The sequence below is a fragment of the Carassius auratus genome, chromosome 29 (assembly GCF_003368295.1).
Source record: "Carassius auratus strain Wakin chromosome 29, ASM336829v1, whole genome shotgun sequence".
In the NCBI taxonomy this organism is placed as follows: Eukaryota; Metazoa; Chordata; class Actinopteri; order Cypriniformes; family Cyprinidae; genus Carassius; species Carassius auratus.
Window position 1 is genome coordinate 13,715,901 of NC_039271.1, and position 24,774 is coordinate 13,740,674.

A 24,774-nucleotide genomic window follows, 5' to 3' on the forward strand; every position below is an offset into this window, starting at 1 on the left:
GGGTCTGTTATGAGTGCATTCACTGCAGTGTAGTGATAGCCACTTCGCGAACGAATCACTCAAATCGAACTGAATCTTTTGAAATGGTTCGCGTCTTCAATAAGCATTAATCCACAAATTACTTAAGCTGTTAACTTTTTTTTAAGTGGCTGACACTCCCTCGGAGTTAAAATAAACCAATATACAGGAGTTATTAATTTACTCAAACAGTACACTAACTGAACTGCTGTGAAGAGAGAACTGAAGATGAACACAGAGCCGAGCAAGATAACGAACGAAAGGGTGAGAAACAGAGATTCCACTAACCGATTTCTATATCCCTGATAGGCTGGAAGGGGAAACCAAATTTCAGCTGAAAGGTCTGTAAAATTTTCTTGACCTATTGTATTGTGTCACATGTCAGTGCATTGACCTCTAAGGGTTCACTGACCTGTCCTCCAGTCCACAAAACAAGTTGAGGCTCACGCCCCTGCCCCTTAGAGGTCCGTTGCTAAAGTGCCCTTGCAGTCCAGTCTGACCCCGGTCCACGATTTCTGCCAAGGGTAGGGGTGTGTGATATGAAGATTTTTAATTGTGGATGATTTTTTTGAAGAAATTAGACTAATAACAGCGTAGATGCCATTCTTCTAATGATGTAGCAAGTACATTGGGTGTTATGGGAAGTGTTCTCGGTTCTGGTTTACCTAATTAATGCAGCCTAAAAATCCTTTAACGGATTTGGATATTAAAAGCATATTGGTATGTTCTGTGTAAGCCAGGTTAATGAGATGGGTCTTTAATCTAGATTTGAACTGCAAGAGTGTGCCTGCCTCCCGAACAATGTTAGGTAGGTTATTCCAGAGTTTAGGCGCCAAATAGGAAAAGGATCTGCCGCCCGCAGTTGATTTTGATATTTTAGGTATTATCAAATTGGCTGAGTTTTGAGAACGTAGCAGACGTAGAGGATTATAATGTAAAAGGAGCTCATTCAAATACTGAGGTGCTAAACCAATCAGGGCTTTATAAGTAATAAGCAATATTTTAAAATCTATACGATGTTTGATAGGGAGCCAGTGCAGCGATGACAGGACCGGGCTTATATGGTCATACTTCCTGGTTCTAGTAAGAACTCTTGCTGCTGTATTTTGGACTAGCTGAAAGATCTCTCTCTAGCTAATAGAGAGATACAACCATGATCAGATGATAAGAGCAGGTCATTTGTAACTCTATGGAGAGCAGTGACAGTACTATGATACGGTCTAAATCCTATCTGGAAATCCTTACATATACCATTTTTCTCTAAGAAGGAATATAATTGTGAGGATACCACCTTTTCTAGTATCTTGGACAGAAAAGGGAGATTTGATATTTGTTTATAATTAACTAGTTCTTTGGGGTCAAATTGTGTTTTTTTGATGAGAGGCTTGATAACAGCCAGTTTGAAGGTTTTGGGGACATATCCTAATGACAATGAGGAATTAATGATAGTCAGAAGAAGATCTGTGACTTCTGGAAGCACCTCTTTTTAGGAGCTTAGATGGTATGGGGTATACATGTTGTTGGTTTAAATGATTAAATAAGTTTACACAATTCTTCCTCTCCTATGGTAGAGAATGAGTGCAACTGTTCCTCAGGGGGTCTATAGTGCACTGTCTGATGCGATACTGTAGCTGACGGCTGAATGGTTACAATTTTATCTCTAATAGTTTCGATTTTAGAAGTAAAGTAGTTCATAAAGTCATTACTGCTGTGATGTTGGGAAATGTCAACACTTGTTGAGGCTTTATTTTTCATTAAAGCTCCAATATGTAGGAATTTTGTAATAAAATTTCCGAAAATAACTTGCACAGTGTGATATATTTCCTCCAGTTGTGTACTTACAATATCTCAAAAGTCTCCAAAGATTTTTTATTTCAGAGAAATTCCGATTTTAAATAACTGGCCATCCCAGAAAAGAAATGTCGCCTCTCAGTGACGCAATGTCCGCTCTATACTTTTTTTCCGGTGTAGATCATGTGATGTTCCACCACACCGGAATATCACATGGTCAAATGCGGAAGTGGTAGTTATGTTATAGCCGTGCGTATGGTTTGGTTGTCGTTGTTATGGATCATGATTACTCTTTGGCGAGTATTGAAGTGCCAGTTAAACGTAAGCGTCCATATTTGGATACACGCAGACACTGTGTGACAAACGGAGGAATAAAACCAGGATAAATATCGGCCAGGCGTTTACGAGATGGAGAGAGCTGCGCGAAAATCTTGGACTTGACAGAGACTCTGCTCTCGCGAAAGTATTGATAGACAGGTAATAAATACATTTTTTGTTTTGTTATTGTACAAGTAACATAATAGTTACAGTAAAGATGGTCCAGGTCTCATCTGGATTTGATCATTCCAGTGAGGATGTATCTGTGTTTCCCTGCAACACATGCAACTGTCAAAAATAGCACTTATAAACAAAGTTATATTGCTTTTTGTACTAAGGTAAGGATTTTTATCACGTGTGGTGACCGAGATTATGGCAGTACAATTAAATACAATCGGATATGTGTTGTTAAAAATATATTTAGTCATTACTTGCAAATGTTTGTTCAAATTTACTTTTAGAATGATTGGTTTGAGCACGTTAAACAACATGGCATTAACCATAAACACGTAACACTGCACAACATTAACCCAACAAATCATTTAACAAATAGCTGTAAGTTGTAATGGGATAATATAGTATAACATTTCACATTCCTTACAGTTCATTAATTATGATGACATAAAATAATACGATCAGATATACAGGTAATACAAAAATGAATAAATTACCTCATCAGTGATCATGATTCGTTTATCCAATTTAGATACATTTCTATGGTGAAAACCATCGTCACCTGCTTTGTAGCGTCATCAAGCTTCGCCTTTGTTATTGTTGGAAATGCGCCCTCTTGTGGTCATTTACAAAAGTCGCATACTGGAGCTTTAATTTAGCCACTGTATTGAATAAATACCTGGGGTTATGTTTGTTTTCTTCTAAAAGAGAAGAAAAGTAATCGGATCTAGCAGTTTTGAATTCTTTTCTGTAGGATAGGTTACTTTCCCGCCAACCAATACGAAATCCCTCTAGTAACATTGAGTCCGATTTAAAAAAAATGCTGTACACTGTAAAAAAATATTTTTTGAACTTGTAAATAAAGATAGCATCAGTTAAGTAAATTTTACAAACAAATACTATTTTGTCTTTTTACTTCAAAATATCATATTTAATTCAATAAGCTACTTGAGGTTAGATTTTTATTTATTTTACTTAAATACATAAGTAAATTTAAATGGAACTGCCTAGGTAGAAATGAAAGTTAAAACTCATAAGTATATTTTACTTGGAACTGTTTGTTATGTTTACAAGGATTCTTTAAGTAAATATCAAAGTTATGATCCCATATTTCCCATCATGCAATGGGGCATGAATAATTAAAAATGTACACTGTTTATGGTTGTTTTTGTTGTTAGTTGCTTATTTTAGTTGTTAGTTGTTGTTTGTTTTAGTAACATACCGTTTTGTGACACCTGGAGTTTATTTTCTATTTAAAATGACCCATTGATACTCAAACACTATTCACCGTCATTGTGTGTGGTGTACCAAGTATTGAGGTCTCTGTGTTCAGGTGGCTATTACTTTTATTGAGTGGGCATATTATCTTTAAATGATAACAGCCTGTCTACATGCTTACATGCATGTTTGCAAGTGAACCAAATGCTTAATAGCACGGTGATTTACCAGTGTTAAGGTTGTTAAAGTAAATTGCATAAACTCCCAGATTTTATTAAATTCAATGGTTGAGTTTTACTTAAAATATATGAGTGCAAAATTTGCAAAATAAATACATTTGTACACTTTTTTTCAGTAATAAGCATTAGGCTACACAGTGTAAAATTTACAAAGAAAGAGTCAACAAAATTTACTGGGAATTCCCAAGTAAACGTAACTTTAAATGTCCAATTAAATTTACTATAATTATGTTTAGGCTTTTACTTGACAATTTTTTTCTGAGTGAAAAAACTTTCCAAGCTTTTTTCAAGTAAATCCCACTCCAAATTTTTTACAGTGTATAGACTTAAAATGGCAATTTTTTAGATCATAATAAATGCACTAGTATTGCATACCTTTATGCAGTTTAAAGACTACTTTTCTTTTTTTTTACTGTAAAGTAGCAGAATATGATTTTGATCAATGAGTTAGACCATCTTCTGATGCAAATACCTCCATTTGGATGAATGACATTTACTCGCATGACAATACAGGGACAGTTCAGTTTTGTGAGAGGAATCCTTGTGCAAAACTGATACCCTCTGCAGGAAGCAGAATGCAGAAGCACAACGTTCACACCAGTCTAACTGTGAGAGACTGCTGGTCATTTCTAGCAGAAGATATCACATTATTCTGCCCACAAAGCATAATTAATCTTTAGTTTCCTCATTGTGTTATTAGCAAAAACTGTTAGAGACCAACTGTCCAACCACTACTAAAAGTGAGAACTGCAGGTTAGAAAAGAATTGAGAACAGAACAAGACAAGAAACAAGGAAATTAAAAATAAAAATCTCTATGGCCCGACATTAAAGAGATAGTGCACCCAAAAATGAAAATACTGTCATCATTTGCTCAACCTCGAATTGTCCAAAACATGTATGAATTTCATTTCATTTCTTTCACGGAAAGAAGATATTTTATAAAATGTGAGTAACCAAACAGTGTTTGGTCCAAATAGACAGTTTGTGTTTAAGAAATATATTCTTTTAGGTTGCACAGAAGAAAGCATTCATACTTGTTTGTAACAACTTTAGGGCAAGTAAATTATACCGATGTATTATTTAGGGGTAAACAATATCTTAAACAATTAGTAAAGAATATATAGTCAGAAAATAATGTTTCTTTTGCAAGAAATGTTGTGCAACGAAGGAGAGGAAGTTACAGGATGGCTTCCATGGTTTAAGAATGGACATGATGGCAAAACAAGAAGCAGAAGCTTATAAGCATCTAATGTATGAGGTTTAAAAATATACATAGCTAACAAGAAACTTCTGCTTTAGGCCTTGTGTTAATCAAAGACTTCTGCATCACAATTTCCACAAATGTATCACTGTTTCCACAAACATATTGAGAAAAATGATTCAAGGAATGAATTACATTTTCAAATATATTAACATAGAAATCAGTTATTTTAAATTTGAATAATATTTGACGAAATTACTGTTTCACCGTGTTTAGGATTAAATAAATTCAGCCTTGAGGAGCATAAGCTTATAAACCACACTGACCTTTTAACCAAACGTTTTCAGTGGTTTTGAGTTTTCTTTTATCAGGAATATTTCTTTTTTGTGAAATTTTGAAATCTTTGTGGGCACTGAGAAAGTAGCACAAAAGAGCTTTCAGGGCACTTTCTCTGTTGAACTGCGGCGATTTTTGCACACAGTATTTATTATATTTAGAATTATATTTATATTGTTTATAGGAATTGTTTTGCTAATAAAATGTATTACCAATTCATGCCAATAATGTATGATTAAAATTATATCCCTAAAAGGATTAATACCTGAGTTAAATCATGTAAGTAGAGTAGTAATCTGAATAGGCCTTTGAAATGATCATAGAAAAATGTTTCTTTAATTATATGTTGTTTTACAGGATACTGATAACATAAAATTATCAGATTACTAAGAGAACAATGAAAAAGATACAAAGTCTTTTAATACAAAATAACTGTACTTCAATGCTATATAACAGAGCAGTCCTCAATGAACATTGTTTTTACAGTATATCATAATATGTAAGTATAAAGCGCCACCTGCTGTCTGGAGAACAGCTCTACAGTAAGCAGAACTTTACAGCACAATTAAACTTGTGTATATTTATATATATCAGTGGCTGTTACAGTGGACATTGAATAGGAAAAACAGATCGGATGTTAACGCCGAAATAATAATAACAAAATGCAAAAGATAAGAAAAATTAATAAGAATATGAAAGAAAATAATATCAAGACAAATAGGCAATTCCTTGTTGTTTTTCTTAGGGAAATAGAAGAATTCCCAATTTTGATCTGAAATGACAATGAAAGAAATGTCTTGCTCATTAAACATCTCAGGATGACCAGGATTATGATCAAGATTATGATATTTTGGATTTTGGGTGTTAAGATTAAATTTAACAGAGTAGAATTAATGACAGTTATCAAATCAATCTATGAGATTGTCCTTCCCATAATCTATGCAAGAAGATATAAAAACATACTTACAGTGAGTGAGTCCACTGCTGAGACGGCTCCTGATTCTCCTTTAATCTTACAGATGATGGCATTGGACTCAATCTTCTCCAAAACACATGGATACTGCTGATCTCCCTGTAGACCCGTCACAGTCACCTCATTCATACTCAAATTCAACATATCTGTCTTTTTCTGAGAAACAGAAAGTGTAAGATGATTTGGAGGTTTGTGTGTTTCACATGCTGATGTTCAGAAACATAATAATATTTACTGAGAAGTTTTTAATACCCACGCTTGCCACAACATGCAGACTGTGCACTGATGCTAAACTCACTGTATCACTAAACTCACCTGAATGTTCACCTGTAGATCATTGGCCACCTGTACGGTGGTGAATCCAGTGAATTCAGGATTAGATTTATAAGAGAAATAATCCACACAGTCCACAGTGGAGTTCCCAACATTCAACAACAATCTAAACTGACCACTGCCATCATAAGGAACAGAGACGAACCACACATCCTGAGAAAGAGAGACAATGAAAATATCAATCTAATACACTGTGACATTTAAAGAGTGACGCTACATGCAAACTGTGTAAATAGAATAATCAAATAAATAATATTTAGTTTGAATTAATAAGTATCCAAAGTGGATTAAGTACATTTAATAATTATACTAGCAAAGTAATGACAATCTGCCAAACTAGAGCTCATGTGAATCTGTTCTGTTTGATTGTTGATATGTCAGATACAATCTGTAAACTGCTAGACTGGATCCTCTTTAGGGTATAGATAATTTTAAGCGTAATGCTGTAGTAATAAGCACACATCTTACCCCTGAGCTTGTGTTGTATTGTTGTGTTTTCATCACTTTATTAGAGGGAAGTACAGTAACTGACTCCACTAACTCCAGATTGCTCCCCTGAAGATGAATCTTCCTTCCACCACTGAAGAGATATTCAAGACAATTTGACCAAAAAGCACACTTCAGAATCAGGGAGGGGCCAAATCAGTAATTTATGGAATTAAATATTAGTCCTATATTATTAAATACAGTACATTACATTACATTAAGTCATTTAGCAGATGCTTTTATCCAAAGCGACTTACAAATGAAGACAGTGGAAGCAATCAAAAACAACAAAAGAGCAAAGACATACAAGAGCTATAACAAGTCTCAGTTAGCTTAAACGCAGTACATGTAGCAAGCAAGGGCTTTTAAAAATATAATAGATAAAAAGAAAACAGACAGAATAGAAAAAGAATAGAGCAAGCTAGTGTTAGAGGTCTTTTTTTTATAATCGTATAATAAATGAAAAGAAAAGGTGGGTCAAAATAGTTAATAAAGATGGAAGAGATGGGTTTTAAGCCGATTCCGGACTCAGCTGCTCGGATTGAGCTGGGCAAGTCATTCCACCAGGATGGAACATTTAATTTAAAAGTCTGAGAAAGTGAATTTGTGCTTCTTTGGGATGGCACTGTACACAAATCTGCCGCAAACTCTATGGGCGCCGCCATCTTGCCTCCCGCCATTACTGCGTGCCTGCGAAGTGTGGCGGTGTGACACTCGCCGGTGCCCTCTAATGACATTTCAATGAAAGCGGATCCTGCTTATTAAAGAAAATGTCTGGTGAAAGGGAACATTGGGTAGATGATGTCAGGCAGTGGCTAAAACTTAATGATAAAGGTAATTTATTGACAACAATGTAAAAATTTGTAATGTAATGTAATTAAGAAGTATATTAATTGATGACAACAATAAAACAGAACGCTGTCATTACTAGCTGTGTTGCTAATATGTTCACAAGTTTCAAATAACTATTAGACCATCCTTAAAAATATTCTTAACCTGACCCAATTAATAATTTTTTTCCCCTTTTAGTCCGACCAACTTGCCGATTGCAATTGCGTTAAGACCCACAGATTTTTTTTTTTACTCTTCAAACAACTAATACAAATGCAATAAAATGTTAGACACATGCAATTGACGCTTTTCACACACTCTCACGCCACACCTCCATTTTCTCATGCACAGAAAAATCGCGAAGCCAAGAGGACAAGGAGACCTACAGACTAGACAGAGCAGGTTACTTATGATTGAAAAAACTCAGCTCTCAGATTCTGTCAGTTTTATTACGAAATTCTAACAATAAATACTCCTCTGCTCGACCAGAAACTCTGTGTAATCCGAATGGCCGTAAACATGGGTAGTCAATTTGCAACAAAGGTTCGTGAATATCACAAATGGTTTTATTCCAGGCCTGTAGTTTTGTGCTGTTGTTAAAACAGCCAGCCACACAACACGCTCTTCCCAGAATCACTGGACAGCATACGTACTAAAAAAAAAAAAAAAAAAAAAAAAAAAAAACTTTTTGTACAGCTAACATCTGCTACAGCCGCCTATGGGACCAACGCTACTTCTGCTACTAATGGCGGCGCTACTTTACTTCCGTGTTTCGCCAGATTTGTGTATAAAGTGATGTTCACTTGAAGAACGAAAGCTTCTAGAGGGCATATAAATCTGAAGTTATGAATTTAGGTAAAGGGGTGCAGAGTCGGTGGTTTTGGATTAATTGTAAAGGTTTGATAAAACTGGCTGGAAGACCTGCCAAGAGGGCATTGCAATAGTCCAGCCTGGACAGAACAAGAGCTTGAACAAGGAGGTGTGCAGCATGTTCCAAAAGAAAGGGTCTGATCTTCTTGATGTTGAATAAAGCAAATCTGAAGGACTGGACAGTTTTAGCAATGTGGTCTGAGGAAGTCAGCTGATCATCAATCATAACTCATAACAAGGTTTCTGGCTGTTTTTGAAGGAGTTATGGTTGATGTGCCTAACTTGATGGTGAAATTGTGATGAAACGATGGGTTTGATGAAACCACAAGCACTTCTGTCTTGGCAAGGTTGAGTTGAAGGTGATGCTCCATCATTATTTTTTTTTATAATTGAATAAAAGAAAAAAGGTCAATAAAAAGTCCCAACAATGATAGAAAAGCAAATGCATGTGTGTGGAAATTGATCAGGCAGCGGTCTGAAATGGTCTGACCTGCTCCAGCTGACTGTGGGCTGTATTCCAGTGCAGCTGGGCTGAGAACTGTAAGTGATGATGCTGTTACCATGACAACGGTCGTCAGGAGTAACAACACACACTTTCACTGTTCCTTTAGTTCCACTGGGAGGAATGTGGAACCTTAACGTGTCACTGGAGCGATCAAACACTGGAGATCTGAAAGAAGAGATATACAGTATGATTTATCTGAATCTACACACATTCATATATACACCACTAAACAAACACAGAGTCTCACTCTTTAGGAATGCACTCCAGATCCCCTTGAATACGGATTTTAGTAACAGATTCCAGGTTCCTTCCTCTTAGTAAAACATTGTTTCTGCCATGGAAAGAAACTTTGTTCGGCTCCAGAGAGAGATTCTCTGGCTTCTACAAAACACCAAAGATTGTGCTCAGTTACAAAACAAAAACAAAAACTGAATATAAAAAAAATAACAGAGGTTAAAAACATACTATATAAAAAGTTATAATTGATTATATAATTTATAAATATAATTTGTATCACTAGTAGTAGTATCAGTATTACACATTGATAAAATATATTGTAAATTTGAATGAATAAAATATTATATATCATTTTTAAAGAATGATAATTGTGACAAATAGTTTCTCAAATGAGGAAACAAAAACCTCTCTTCTAAAGCCATGTTCATTTGAAATAGAAACATACTGTAAAAACAACATCCCTATCCTGTGACGTCGTGCACATAATCAGTCTAACACTTACATTGTAGACCATCTCAGAGAGAAGATATTTACATTCATCCTAAAGAGTAAAGAAAGAGCAGCTCATGTCATTCCTGAGTTCATTCAGTCAACACAATGATAATTCAGCTATCAACACTGAATTATTATAAGTTAATTAAGGTTTTTCCCAAATACAGATATACTGAAGCACTAGAATGTAGGTTACACATTGTCTCACCTGTGTGTGTAACTGCAGCCCACTTCCATGTGTCCAATCACAACGCTTGGAGGAAGAGGACCAGTGACACCCAGATGAGACACACTGCACACACCTGTATTTAATTAAAGCTATACCGTGACTTCATCCCACACCTGAAATGTGTTAAACCACTTCACAGCATTTTTAAAATTAATAATTTATTTAAAAACTCTTTTAGGCTCTGCATTTCTTACTGTGTATAAGAAGCACTCTGTGAATTATCTTTGATATTCAGGCAGTTTTTCAGCATCAGCATCTCTGTGATCTTCTGATCCCCAACAGTCACTTCAGCCGAAATGGGTAAACCTGAATATAACCAGAATAAAAATGTTATTACATGGCTTTCTGTATACAGTTAGTCATTACTACAAAATAAACTCAGACAGGTTGATCAGGACTACTCTCATTGATACCACATTTCACGAGTTCACGCTTACATTTAATTAGCTGAGGTATGGTATGCGTATTTGGCGTGCTGTCCGAGGAAGGGCTCCGAGCTCGGGAATGGCCCGAACCTATACCCCCCTTCCCCGTCTATTTATAAAGTGAAGTCGAAGTGAGGAGATGGGGTGGAGGAGGGATGCTGATTAACTGTCAATGGATAGAGGTAAGTCAGCAATATTTCTACTGTGAGATCAATTACTAGATTGTGGTCCACCTGTGTTGATTAGATAAGTATCTGACGCGCTCCTCCCGAATCTTGTTACGAGAACATAATTTATGCATTTAGCAGATATCTTTTAGAAGATACTTAAAAAACTTCAAAAAGTTTTTGAAGTTGAAACTTTATCATAAAATGTATTGGTTTCAGACGTGTCATGAGGTTTACTACCATGGTTATGGTTGCTGAGAGAGTGAAAGGAAATAACAGTTGTGTAGATGTGCTCTGTGGTCACAGAATTTATAAATAATTTCCTCCCTACAACATACAGACACACACACACACGTACACGCACACACACGTATGCACACACACACATACAGAGACACACACACACACACACACATTACTGAATCAAAGCTAGTAGTCCTTGTGTGTAAGTGAGAAATCAACTGCAAAAATATTATTGATACATTTCAGTTGTGAACTGTTTGCATGAGTGTGATTAGGATACATATGTATTGCTCATTTCTGAGTGCTCTGTAGGGTATTTACTCTTTCTTCCTGCTATTTCGCAACTGCCTTTTATCCACATTATTTTTAATGTAAGAGCAGAAGAGTTGTAAAGTCCACTAATATGTGACTTTCTTTCAGAATTTGGGCTTGTTAGTGGTTTGCTCACATAGAAGAAAACAAATGACTGCTTTATTGTGTGATGATGTTTCTCTGTCTATTAATGCTATGGCAAAAACTGCTCTGTCTGTTTTAATGAGTGCTGTGGTGTCAGAGTTGTGTAAGATTGAGCTTTTTTTTCATTTGGCACTTTCTTATAGCGTGCTGGGAATGTAGGACGACATTTTAAATTGACTAGAAACAGGATGAAGAAATCAAAACGATCAATGTTTTTGGCAGAACATAATAGAAAACTGGAACAAAATCCCTTTAAGAGAGTGCACTTTTTCTATTTACACTTCAAAATAAGTGTACTTAAAAGCACAGCAAAATATTATTCAAATAATTTAAAAAGCACTTTAAAGTGAAACTTAATGTGACATGAAACACTTTTAAAATTGTATTTAAAGCAACTTTCATTTTTTTTTACCTTGAAATATCTGTCTTATTCTTTCTTCTTCTACTAAGGCAAATGGCTTTTGTTTCTTATAGTTAGTCAACCCCCCCCCCCCCCCACCCCAAACATCTATTCTGGGAGTTGGTAAGTTTTGTGAGTAGGTAAGAAAATTCAGTAAAAAGAGCAGATTGCTTTACGGCAGCAAAAAAATTAAAAAAAATAAAAATAAATAATTAATTAATTAATTAAATGCACATATACAGCTATCCCATGTAATTACTAAAGTGGGTAAAAAAAAACATTCAGTTGCTTTAAGTGTGTTAAGTCATGAAATTGCACATTAAATTAACTGAGAACTGACAGAGAACCAACCTCCAGTGTATAGTAGCTGGTCAGAAAAACTACAGGAGCAGTTTGGGAAAACTGCAGGTGGATCAGACCCGTCACACAGGTTCATGGTTCCTGTGTTGAAGGTACATGAGAAGGCAGGATTTCCTGTGCTCTCCAGACTCAAGGAAAGATATAGAGTAATCTGTGTAGAAGTGAGCTCTGAATGGTCAGCAGAAATTGCTTATATGTTTTCAATGCAATGAAAAATGGTTTTACTTGAAGCTAATATAATAATACCTTGCTGGAAGATTTCTCTGCCCAAACCTGAAAAGAAACTAGCTGTTTCTGATGGGAATCTTTTGGGATGGACATCCATGAAGATTTCAAACATTCCTCTTTGGTGGAGCATCTAGACAAACAGAAATATATAATATTGAGCTGTTATGCCAGGTTGCATATTTATATATATATATATATATATATATATATATATATATATATATATATATATATATATATATATATATTTTTTTTTACCAAGCATATTACATTTATTTTTTTTTACGTGCAAAAGATACCAATCTGACCTGTGTGTGTTCACACACCAGCCGCAGAGAGGATCCAGAGCAGCTCTGCAGTCTTTCAGAATGATGTATTTAGCACATGAAACCACAGACACTCTTCTTAACTGCATCAAAAAACATGAGCAGAAAAAAACACTACTGCATTCACTTTTCAATATAAGAAAACAATAAATAATATTTTCTCTAAACTCTACACGCAAAACCACAAAATGCACACAACAAGCAAAACTTAACGCATCTTTTGCTAAAGCAAATACTTCTTTCAAAACTATTTTAACTCTTATAAAATTGTGTTTTTTTGCACTGTAACTACACATAAACAAACATCAAACCATTAGCCATATACATAACAAGCTACAGACAGATATGATAATGTAAATCACTACTATCTTGTATCTTTTGCTTGTTCAGCGTGCAGTGAAGCACAGGAGTTTATCAATTTAAATTTGTCTCTACTGTATAAATCATCACATTCTCTCAGAAAAGAAGGTACAAAAGCTGTCACTTTTCAGTAAGTACATATTTGCACCTAAAATGTCCATATTGGTAACTTAAAAGGTACATATTAGTAGATAAAAGGTATTAAATCTACCTTTTGAAAAGGTGCCACCACTGTGACAGCTTTTGTACCTTTTTTTCTGACAGTGTAGAAATAAAGGTGACTTGGCTTGTATGAATATTCAGTATATATGTAAAAAGAGCTGTAAACAGAAATGCTAGGGTGAAAAATTGAGTGAAAACACTGAGATTTGAGGACTCGATCTGAAGATTCAGTATATGAATGAATAGTTTCACTGAGTGTGCCTCAAGTACAATTATTAGTGAGTAAGCAATTTCATTTTCAAATTCAATGTTGACACTTTTTATTAACTGTACAGTTTTAATCCTCACCTGTTTCTTCAGAGCTATGTAGATATGATTGAAATCCACTGGATCAAAGTGCATTCTAGGAAACACTTTTCGTTCATCATCAGATTTGAACAGCACTGTTGGACAGCCTGCTGTGAATTTCTCATCCAACACAAGCTAGAAAAACAAACAGCATCATTATCCGAAGTTCAGCCAAATCATTATGACTGTGGTGCTTTATTCATGAAATTTTGTTCATGAAAATGTTCATTGCTGGGATATAAAGTACACATTATTAACACAAAATAATGAAGAAAAAAAAAAGTCAGTGAATAGATGTTTTTTTCGCTATTTAAGACACTTACTGTATTTTACAATACTTCACGATGCATATTTCTTATCATTTTAATAAAATTTATAATATTAAAAGTTAGGAGGCAAAGAAAATCTAACAATTCTGACAAAGATGCAAAAAAAGTAATGTTTCAATATTTCTATATTCGTATTTAAATTAGTGGGTAATACTTAACAATAAGGTTTGTTTGTTAAATAGTTAACTATATTAGATAACATGAACTAAGCATGAACAATACTTCTACAGCATTTATTAATCTTATTTAATCTTAATTTTAACATTTATTAAAATCAGAAGTTGTATTTGTTAACATTAGTTAATGCGCTGTGAACTAACATGAACAATGAATAACTGTTTCCATTAACTAGCATTAACAAAGATTATAACTACTGTAACAAATATATTGTTCATTTTTAGTTCATGTTAGTTAATGCATTATGATGTTAACAAATGACAATGTATTGTAAAGTGTTACCACTTAATTTATTTATATTTTCCACGTAAATGTCCAATTCAATGATGCATATTTCTCTGTCACAAATTTTGTTTACATTGATTTTTATAGCAACTAAATAAATGTTTATAGATGTTTATACATGGGTAGTTGTGAAATACAAAGCACTATTTACCCTATAATTATTTATACTATAATAAACGTTTTTGTTCTCTGACATCACATGACATTCTCTTAAAAAGAAACCACGTGTTGTGTTTGCAGTAGTTATATAATTTTAATGTTATTATGATAATTGAGTCCATTTTTCATCATCATGGATAAGGGCCCACAAACCCAGCATACAATTCAACCTACTTAAGCCTCTTTCACACTGCACGTCGGACCCGCAATATTTCCGGAACATTGCCGGGTCGCCTTCTGTGCGAAAGCAACCACGTCCCAGGATTGATTACTGCATTGAACCCGGGTCGGGGACCTAGTAACATTGCGGGGTTCGACCCGGGACGAGCCCTGTGTGAACAAAAGCCAGATCTAACCCTGGAACAATTGCAGGAACACTTTACCTGTGTATTTGCCAGAATGGCAGTGTGAAAGGGGCTTTAGTGTTTTCCAAATATTGAGGATAGCATCTAAGAAACTATTGAAAAATAAAATATAAAGGAGACCTTTATGAGTTGACCATCACTGGTTCCTATGAACAGCACAATCCAGGATCCACTTCTTACTGCTGCCACTGCTGACATTGAGCTGTACTTGAACACCACAGAGAGCGGCTGAAGTTCAGTACCATTCTGAAACACAAACAACAAAATTAATCTTTATATGACTTTAGTGAACAGTACAATTACCTTTATCATGCATCACTTCATTACAATTGTTATTCAAGTCTCAGTAAGGTGAAATGCTGTTCTCATTTAAAAAACGTGTATGAATGCAGTTTCCAACCTCAGAACCACATGTATTTTCACCAATAAGACAGAAGCCCTTCACTCGTCCTTTAACATGACTGATGTCGTACAGAGCCAGCGCGCTGTTCTCCGGATCCTGCTGATTCTGTGCACTGAACACACCTGCCCAAATAACTCTGTTCACTGAGGGAATAACGGTGCTGGCGACGAGCACTGGACGAGCTTTATCACTGCAGCATCGTATCCTTGAAGCCTGTAGGGATTTGATGATTTCTATCTTGCTTCCTTTAGAGCTGTTCATCCACAGGACGACCACTTTCCTCTCGGAGTCAGTCTTTGTGTTGAGAAATAAGTAAGATTCTGAGGGTGAAACTCTCTGGAATCCATCAACAAACTCCACATCTCTCACAGTGCTCTCAATGAAGGCATCTGATCCTTCTGCATTTTTTGAGAAAATCCCACCTGGTTGAGACTGTGAAGTGCTCAGCAAGGTAACAACAGAATACCTGGCATCTTGAGGTTTTGCATCGTCGTCTTTATTCCCAACCAAAAGGTACCTACTGCTACTTGTACCGGCTATGAAGGCAACAGATTTCTCATCCTGTCGAGGTCCTATCAGTGTATTACTTTCATAGTAAATACTGTTTGTAATGTCATTTATATCAAGAACCTCACAATATCCTTCTTTAAATGTCCCACACGTTATCAAGGTGCTGTTTTCATCAAAAGGCACCAGAATGTTAACTCTGTTGTGTTCAGTTGCTTTAGTGATGTCTTTGCTCTTCTCCTCAGTAAGATCGAGACTCATCTGATGTAGTTGATGATCAGTAAGAACAAATAACTTACTGTTACCAACTACAAAGTCCTTGATGTCTCCATCGAAGTCATGCACATCATCGCAAATGCAATATTTCAAAAGCACAAGAATTCCAAGTAATCTTCTCATCTTATCTGATGAGCAGCTGAGGTTTAGAGATCTTGTCACAGAGATCAACTTCTCTCAGACACGCGCACTTGTGAAGTGGACTGAAGTGAAAACCGCGAGGATGCAGATGACTTCCGCGCAACACCAACAAATCTGTTGAGACGGTCTATCTATCTATCTATCTATCTATCTATCTATCTATCTATCTATCTATCTATCTATCTATCTATCTATCTATCTATCTATCTATCTATCTATCTATCCATCCATCCATCCATCCATCCATCCATCTGTCTGTCTGTCTGTCTGTCTGTCTGTCTGTCTGTCTGTCTGTCTGTCTGTCTGTCTATATATCTATCTGTCTGTCTGTCTGTCTGTCTGTCTGTCTGTCTGTCTGTCTGTCTATCTATCTATCTATCTATCTATCTATCTATCTATCTATCTATCTATCTATCTATCTATCTATCTATCTATTTTTGTGTGTGTGTGTGTGTGGGGGGGGGGGGGGGGTATTAGTACTGTATCAAACTTGTTCCTCAAAGTATGTTATCGTTTACTTGGCAGAGTGCACGATGTTAACCCTTGCTATATAGCCAGTGTTTTGCTGTATCTTCTGGGAACAATATCTTACTGTAATATGAGGAGCATCTTTAAGAATTTATGCAGCTCTAATAATAAATTACAGTAAATTACTCTATGTTCCCATTACAGGTACCAACTGTAACATTAATCAGTAAATTACTGTCCTCCGACACTACTCGAGTGCATTACGTCACATTATATTGTGAAGTGTACACATATTCAGGCAGAAACCAAGGATTTATGCAATATGCATTAGCACACACATACACACGCACTGACTTATCCTAAAAGTGAAGGTGTTGCCTCTTTAAGGCAGCCTGGTGGTCAAGTCATTTGTTTACTTTTCAGCGTGCATTGTTAGTCAACCAGTTGTGACGTTTTCATGTTTTAAGCCTTAAAATGGAACCTTACACAAGGAGTAAGTAAACTGTTCAAATATAAGTGTGGTTTCTAGAATACTTTATGTGAAGTTAAATTGTTATTATTTGTTCTTGGACTTCCTTTGTTTCAAGAATGCTATATGGTTAGCTGAGTTTTGAGCCTCTCCTCAAAACTTAGAGTGACATCCCTTGGTGTTGCAAAATATTGAATTGATCAAAAATTTACCAACTCAGATTGTTTATTTATTTAGTAATGTTTTATTTATTCATTTAATTGGTTAGTCAACATTTGCCACAGTGTACAGATGCAAACTGTGCAATGTGCCTTTCCACCAGCTTAGTGTTATTTATGCACATATAAAAAGACACCAACATAGAGCAAATTTTCAATATGCCTGTGGAATGCAGAAGTGCCCTTGTACATTTAAGAAATTCTCCTCGTTTAGGTCTCATATGCACAGAAATCACAGGCAGTCACAAAAACAAGATAAAGTTATACATAGGCATCCACAGGCGAACTTCCACTGTCAGGTCCTAGGGTGTGCATTTGTGGCTTGTAATTTTTCAGAGCTGTGCTTCCACTTTGCTCACTCTCTTTAATGCACTAATTTTTGTTTAAATAATTAAATAAAACTATTAAAATAAACCCTTTTAAAGGGACCAAGATGTCAATGGAGCCAGCCACACCAAGGCTCATCATGCTTGGTAAGCATAAAATATATAGTAAACAACCTATGTTTCTTTGCAGTTTTCATGGTGACTTTTCATTTTTTCAGGAGATAAACTTCTAACCTCAAGTGGATGGTCAGCATTGAGGGGAAAGTGACACATTGCATTGAAGAGAAGCTGGATTTTGCTGCAGCACTCTCTGAGCTTTTTGGTTGCTTTATTTTTTTTAATATTGAGTACCAGGAGTCAGCCAGTGTCACACTTGAGCTTATTCAAAGGTAAGTGTTAAAAATCATTATTTCCAATCATGGTTTTATTTAAGGAATATCTTTTTTTGCCAATATGTATTTGTTGTTGTACATGGTTCTCATAATAAAGGTATGTATATATATTTTCTTTTTTTTTTTCAGCCGCAAAACTGGGTCTACAGTTAAAAGAAAGGTTCAAAATGTGAATCCACATGTCCATACATTTTTGCAGAACCTTACCGAATTTGAATAGAAAACATGTAATTAAGTAAGCAAAAGCAATATTTCTTTTAATATACGACTTTCATTATAAAGACATAAACTGTTAATTAAATTTTTGTTGATATTTTGTCACTACATATTTTGTGTGTGTGTGTTATACTGTAAAGGAAGAAAACATTATTTTCTATTCTGTTATAATTTTATTGTTAATATTGATTCATTAATTTGCTTTTATTGAAAATATGCTTGATTAATTAAGGTACTAAAATACACTGGCGTTGTTGTTTATTTTACTTTTGTTATTATATTGTTAAGGAAATAAGAATACTTGTATTTTGTTTATAATTTTTACTGATGTTGTAAGATGTTATTTAGCCGATTCTATAGATAATGTGGTTGTTTTTGTGTTTTTTTTTCATTTTAGTATATGTTCTGATTTGTTTAATTTGTGATATATTTCATTTTATGTATTTGTTTTTCCCAAATTAATAAAATATATTTATATGAACATTTTATATGCATTCTCTTTTAAAAAATAAAAATATTGTCATTCTGGTGTTACTCAAATATTATATACAGTAAATTTATATGCAGTATTATACTGAGTGGTTTCGTGTAATTACAGTAAATAACTGCCAACACTCCAGCCAGTTATTCACTGTAATTCTTTATTTACAGTATATAACTGGCAACACTGTTGCCAGTTAGTCACCGTAATGGTTCAGTTACAGTAAAATACTAGCAACACTTGCCAGTTAGTTACTGTTAAAGATTCATTACAGCAATTAGCTGGCAACAGTGTTGCCAGTATTTTACTGTAAAAGAACCTGGTAAGGTCTTACAGTGCAAGTAAAAAAAAAAACATTCATATAAGTTAATGTCAAGCCCTGCACATACTGTAACACGTTTAATTGTATATTGTTTTCACCTACGTAGGCTAGCCCTATTTAAAATAACAAGTGGTTACTCGGTTAATTAAAACATTTAAAGCAGTCAAGAAGAATGAGTTTTATGGACTTGAAATAACATATTTTATCACAGTGTTAGCTGTATTTTCTATTAAATAAATAACAGCAAAATAATTTAGGTGTACGATGAAAAATAAAATAAAATCAGTGTTTTCGATATCAGAATAATTGTATTGCAATACTAAATAACAGACCTGTCCTGTTTCTACAGTGTATAATAAATGAGTAGATAGCGCCACCTGCTGTTCAGACACAGATTGACTCTGACAGGAGATGTTTGACAGTCCATCTCTTATTTATACACTATTATATTATAGCCTATATTATAGCCTAATTATGTAAACAGCATTATATCATATTCTTTATGAATTACAGGGAACATAAAATAAAACTTTGTATCAGTTAAAGCTGAAATATACATTTAAAACAACTTATACAATAATAATTATTTTTATAGATGTCTATAGTCTTTGGTATAAAAAAGTTTTTAAATTTTTTCTTTTCCCAGAAAGATGTTGAGCATAATTTTTCCTTTATATATGGCCAGGTGTATTGTGTGGACTGAGGCAGAACAGATTCTTTGTATTACTCATCCCGAGAACATAATTCCCAACCGTGATCTGAAATGACAATGAAAGAAGTTTCTTTTCATCTTTATGTAAATCTAACTTAAGTTTACAAAAGATTTATATTAAACTTAACACAGCAGTGTTATCAAGTCGAAATTTACTTTAAAAATCCAAGGAACAATTGAAAATACCCGAAACACATACTCACAGTGAGTGAGTCCACTGTTCGGACGTGTCCTGATTCTCTTTTAATCTTACAGATGATGACATTGGACTCAATCGTCTCCAAAACACATGGATACTGCTGATCTCCCTGTAGACCCGTCACAATCACCTCATTCATACTCAAATTCAACATATCTACCTTTTTCTGAGAAACAGAGTCCCAAAAGAATAGTTAGTCCCATCAATGCACAGTTGCCAGCTCGAATTCTAGGCAAAAGATCTTGCTCTTCTGAAGAAGTTTTTTACCTGAATGTTCACCTGTAGATCATTGGCCAGCTGTAATGTGGTGAATTCTGTGAAATCTGGATCAGGCTTGTAGAGAAAATAATCCACACAGTCCACTGCAGAGTTCTGGACATTTAACAGCAAACTAAACAGACCCTGGCCATCATGAGGATGGGAGTGAAACCACACATCCTGAGAAAGAGAGACAGTGAAATTATGTCTCTAATGCTTCTCAATGTACCTCCTTATAACCTACTATATACACCTTTAATATATGCCCTCTTTTGGTCAAGAAAAAGTACACACTTTTGAGTGTGTAGTACACTCTTTTGAGTGTGTATACCTGTTCACACTCTTTTGAATTTTTAGAAGTATAGAGAAGTAGCATGTTGATATGCCAGCTGTTAGTCTTTATGCAAAGAGTTCATATTTATTTTGCATTATGATGCATTAAAAAGATAATGGCCAAACAGATGTTTATAGAAGTTGACACTGTTTGTCCTGTTGTAGCATTCACCAAACCTGCAGTTATCTCTCATTGAATGGAACAGCACTGTACTTGATAACATCACTCAGCTTGCCTTGGCTACTCTGGTTAACTGATTATGATACCAAACATCATTGCCTTGTTTTGTCTGCATTTAATATATATATATATATATATATATATATATATATATATATATATATATATATAAATATATAGCCACAAACATGTGGTTCAGGAAACAAGTACATACGTTACCTTCAGGGTAACTATACTCATGATAAAACATAAATAAAAACACAACCACAGTTAGCTGGCATATTCAAATGGTGGACCATGAGACATAAGGGCAATGGCAACTCCATTTTAACATTTCTAAATAAAATGAGCAGCACTTCAAAACAAAGAAGTGGTACACATGACAAGAGCTCAGGGTCATTTAATGTAATGATCTTTTGGTGTAATAGCCTCTAATATTTTTTTTAATATAGAGCCAAACGGGCTTCATTCAAGCCCTTCCCATGTGCACTGCTTCTTAACCACCTGCACTCCTAAACCAATGCACTTAAACACACATTGAAAAAAAAAATTCTCTGCATTATTTCTCATCCTCTCTAACTTTTAAGCTTTTGTTAAAATCTGAGCTGACAACACAGCTCATTTTCTCTTCCTCTTCATTGTGACTTCACACTGTGGTTGTCATCATTTACTAACATAAGGGAACATCAAGGAACATAAAGTAACCTCATGCACTACATGTGTGAATATGGGCTTTTTGAAGACTCAAGTTATAAACAGCTGACATCTGCGTCAGATAAAGCAGGAGTAATAACACATCTTACCCCTGAGCTTGTGTTGTATTGTGTTTTCATCACTTTATTAGAGGGAAGTACAGTAACTGACTCCACTAATTCCAGATTGCTCCCCTGAACATGAATCTTCCTTCCACCACTGAATGAAGAGATTAAAAACGATTTCAGCCAGTGATACATGATATGAAGCAATGATAAAGTACATAATTAAAGCTTTAATTCTAACCACTCGCTTTTGTGCATATGAGTTTCACAAACACACAGACACACAACACAACATTTCCACAACCAATAAAAGTGAAACCTGCCATAAATATTAAGAATGGCCTGGCTGTCAGGAAACTGTTTGTTGTAAACTTTAAGCAAGACTAGACTAAGGTTAGCCCTTGTAATGGAAATGCCATCTATCTGTTTTTCATCTGTTCTAATGTGTTGCTATTTTTTTTTTTCAACACATTAGAAGAGATGAAAAACAGAAACAGCATTCTTGCAAATTTTATTACTAAAATAGTTAGAGTGACATAAGATTCACTACTATTAGCAAGTTATTCTGAAATGGTCTGACCTGCTCCAGCTGACTGTGGGCTGTATTCCAGTGCAGCTGGGCTGAGAACTGTAAGTGATGATGCTGTTACCATGACAACGGTCGTCAGGAGTAACAACACACACTTTCACTGTTCCTTTAGTTCCACTGGGAGGAATGTGGAACCTTAACGTGTCACTGGAGCGATCAAACACTGGAGATCTGAAGGAAGAGATATACAGTATGATTTATCTGAATCTGCACACATTCATATATACACCACTAAACAAACACAGAGTCTCACTCTTTAGGAATGCACTCCAGATCCCCTTGAATACGGATTTTAGTAACAGATTCCAGGTTCTTTCCTCTTAGTAAAACATTGTTTCTGCCATGGAAAGAAACCTTGTTCGGCTTCAGAGACAGAATCTCCGGCTTCTACAAATAAAAAAATAAAAAAATAATAATTCAGTAAAGAAAGGCCATAAAGCAGAACAAAATTGTATTTCAATGAACAATAGAAGTTGAAAGGTACTTAATAATAATAACATGTAAATATAAATATACATTAATAAAATATTAATTACTGATGAATAATGTATTATTCATAATTTAAAATGTATGGTAAATATGGTGTACCTGCTGCTGAAAAAAAAAAAAAACTGTTTATAAGTAAAGTTTCATACCACCAGTAGATCTTTACATGCATCCTAAAAAAATTGGAAAGAGAGAGAACTCTGAGTGTTGCATTTACTTCCTGTATTCACTTCAGCTTACACAATGCTATTTCAGCTATGCATTCATATAATATTAACACTTGAAATTTGAAAACTATGAAAGTTATGAAGTGAATTGGTTACACAATGTCTCACCTGTGTGTCTAACTGCGGCCCACTTCCATGTGTCCCATCACAACGCTTGAAGGAAGAGGACCAGTGACACCCAGATGAGACACACTGCACACACCTGCATAAGTGAACATATGATGTGTTAATATAAAAGATAAACTCTGTGTTATCATTTATGAACTGTGATATTTTTCTCACTGCATTTAATTTTCTCACTTTGTGTAAGAAGAATTTGGTGAATTATCTTTGATACCAGAGCAGTTCCTCAGCGTCAGTGTATCTGTGATCTTCTGATCCTCAATAGTAACTGTAGCAGAGACTCTTAAACCTGAACAGATTACCAACATGTTTATGATTATGAACAAACATACTCTTGACTACATAAATTAATTGTATAATAGCACATATATGACTTCTTTAAAGGAGAACAAACCTCCAGTGTATAGAATCTGGTCAGAAAAACTACAGGAGCAGTTTGGGAAAACTGCAGGTGGATCAGACCCGTCACAAAGGTTCATGGTTCCTGTGTTGAAGGTACATGAGAAGGCAGGATTTCCTGTGCTCTCCAGACTCAAGGAAAGATGTAGAGTAATCTGTGTAGAAGAGGGCAATGGCTGGTAAAGAGTAGAGTAGTAATAAACATTTTCTAAATGATGACTATGAAAATACTTGATTTTGATGTCTACAGTACCTTTCTAGAAGAATTCTCTGCTATCTGAAAAGAAAACAGCCGTGTCTGGAGAGAGTTTTTTGGGATGGACACCCATGAAGTATTTGAACATTCATCTCGAGGAGAACATCTAAATAAAAACAGGATCAGCCAGTATATCACTACAGAACTGTTGCACACTGCTCATCTTGTCCATATAGATGATGAGAAGATAACATACTGTTCTACAATTAAGCATATTACTTTAGATGTAGAAAAGATCTTGTGTGAAAAATCATGTGATAAAGACAGACTGACCTGTGTGTGTTCACACACCAGCCACAGAGAGGATCCAGAGCAGCTCTGCAGTCTTTCAGAGTGATGTATTTAGCACACGAAACCACAGACACTCTTCTTAACTACAGTTTACAAGAAACATGAGCGGAAAGAGACACAATTATTTTAGAGTCATTCTTTGAAGCCAGCTTTTTGTCAAGAGGCTTTTATTATTAATTTAAGCAAATATTGTAAGACTTCCACACGTAAATATGTTATATTCTATTCTATTCTATTTCTATTCTATTTTATTAAATTCTATAGTTGTCACTTATTATGTTTGTTTTTGCCCCTGTGACCCAGTTTCTGTCTCTCCTGGTTTGTTAATTTAATTCCAAGTGTGTCTAGTTTCTCTATGTCCCCATTACTTTAGTAATTACATGCACCTGTCTGCCCTTCATTATCCTGTCTTTATAATCAATGTCCTTTCAGTTCAGTTTGGTTGGGTATACAAACAAATCAGTATGTGTGTCTTCCTCCTGTGTTCCATGGTAGATATACCCCTATGTTGGATTAATAAAGACTCTCCCTGTTATTATCGACTAAGTTTTCCTTCCAGCACAGTAGCGTGACAACAGTCCATTGTTTGGGAAATAAATGAAAAAAAATCTCAAATCACTTTATTACAAAAAAGATATGGGTCAGGTTCCATTAGTCGATGTTAGTTAATGTATTCACTAACATGAACAAACAATGAACAG

The 24,774-nt window shown here is 35.0% G+C and overlaps 1 protein-coding gene across 1 annotated transcript; it reads right to left on the reverse strand.

Moving 5' to 3' along the window:
- Positions 1–2,370: 2,370 nt before the first annotated feature.
- Positions 2,371–16,421, reverse strand: LOC113047743 (plexin-C1-like). The gene is made up of 15 exons (XM_026209025.1): positions 15,443–16,421; positions 15,163–15,288; positions 13,728–13,862; positions 12,840–12,940; positions 12,550–12,661; positions 12,295–12,454; positions 10,447–10,558; positions 10,232–10,325; positions 10,034–10,072; positions 9,542–9,675; positions 9,280–9,459; positions 7,071–7,182; positions 6,585–6,755; positions 6,264–6,425; positions 2,371–2,400 (listed from the first exon to the last, which is right to left on the reverse strand). The coding sequence occupies exons 1-15, from the start codon at positions 16,349–16,351 to the stop codon at positions 2,371–2,373; spliced, it is 2,577 nt and encodes an 858-aa protein (XP_026064810.1). The 5' UTR covers positions 16,352–16,421.
- Positions 16,422–24,774: the final 8,353 nt, after the last annotated feature.

Bases quoted from the DNA above. Each gene is read 5' to 3' on its own strand.
- LOC113047743 (XM_026209025.1), bottom strand. From the start codon at position 16,351: ATGAGAAGATTACTTGGAATTCTTGTGCTTTTGAAATATTGCATTTGC. The intron at 10,073-10,231 runs GTGAGACAATGT...TTTACTCTTTAG, and splicing joins GGCTGCAGTTACACACACAG to GATGAATGTAAATATCTTCT. The intron at 9,460-9,541 runs GTGAGACTCTGT...CTCTTCTTTCAG, and splicing joins CTGGAGTGCATTCCTAAAGA to ATCTCCAGTGTTTGATCGCT.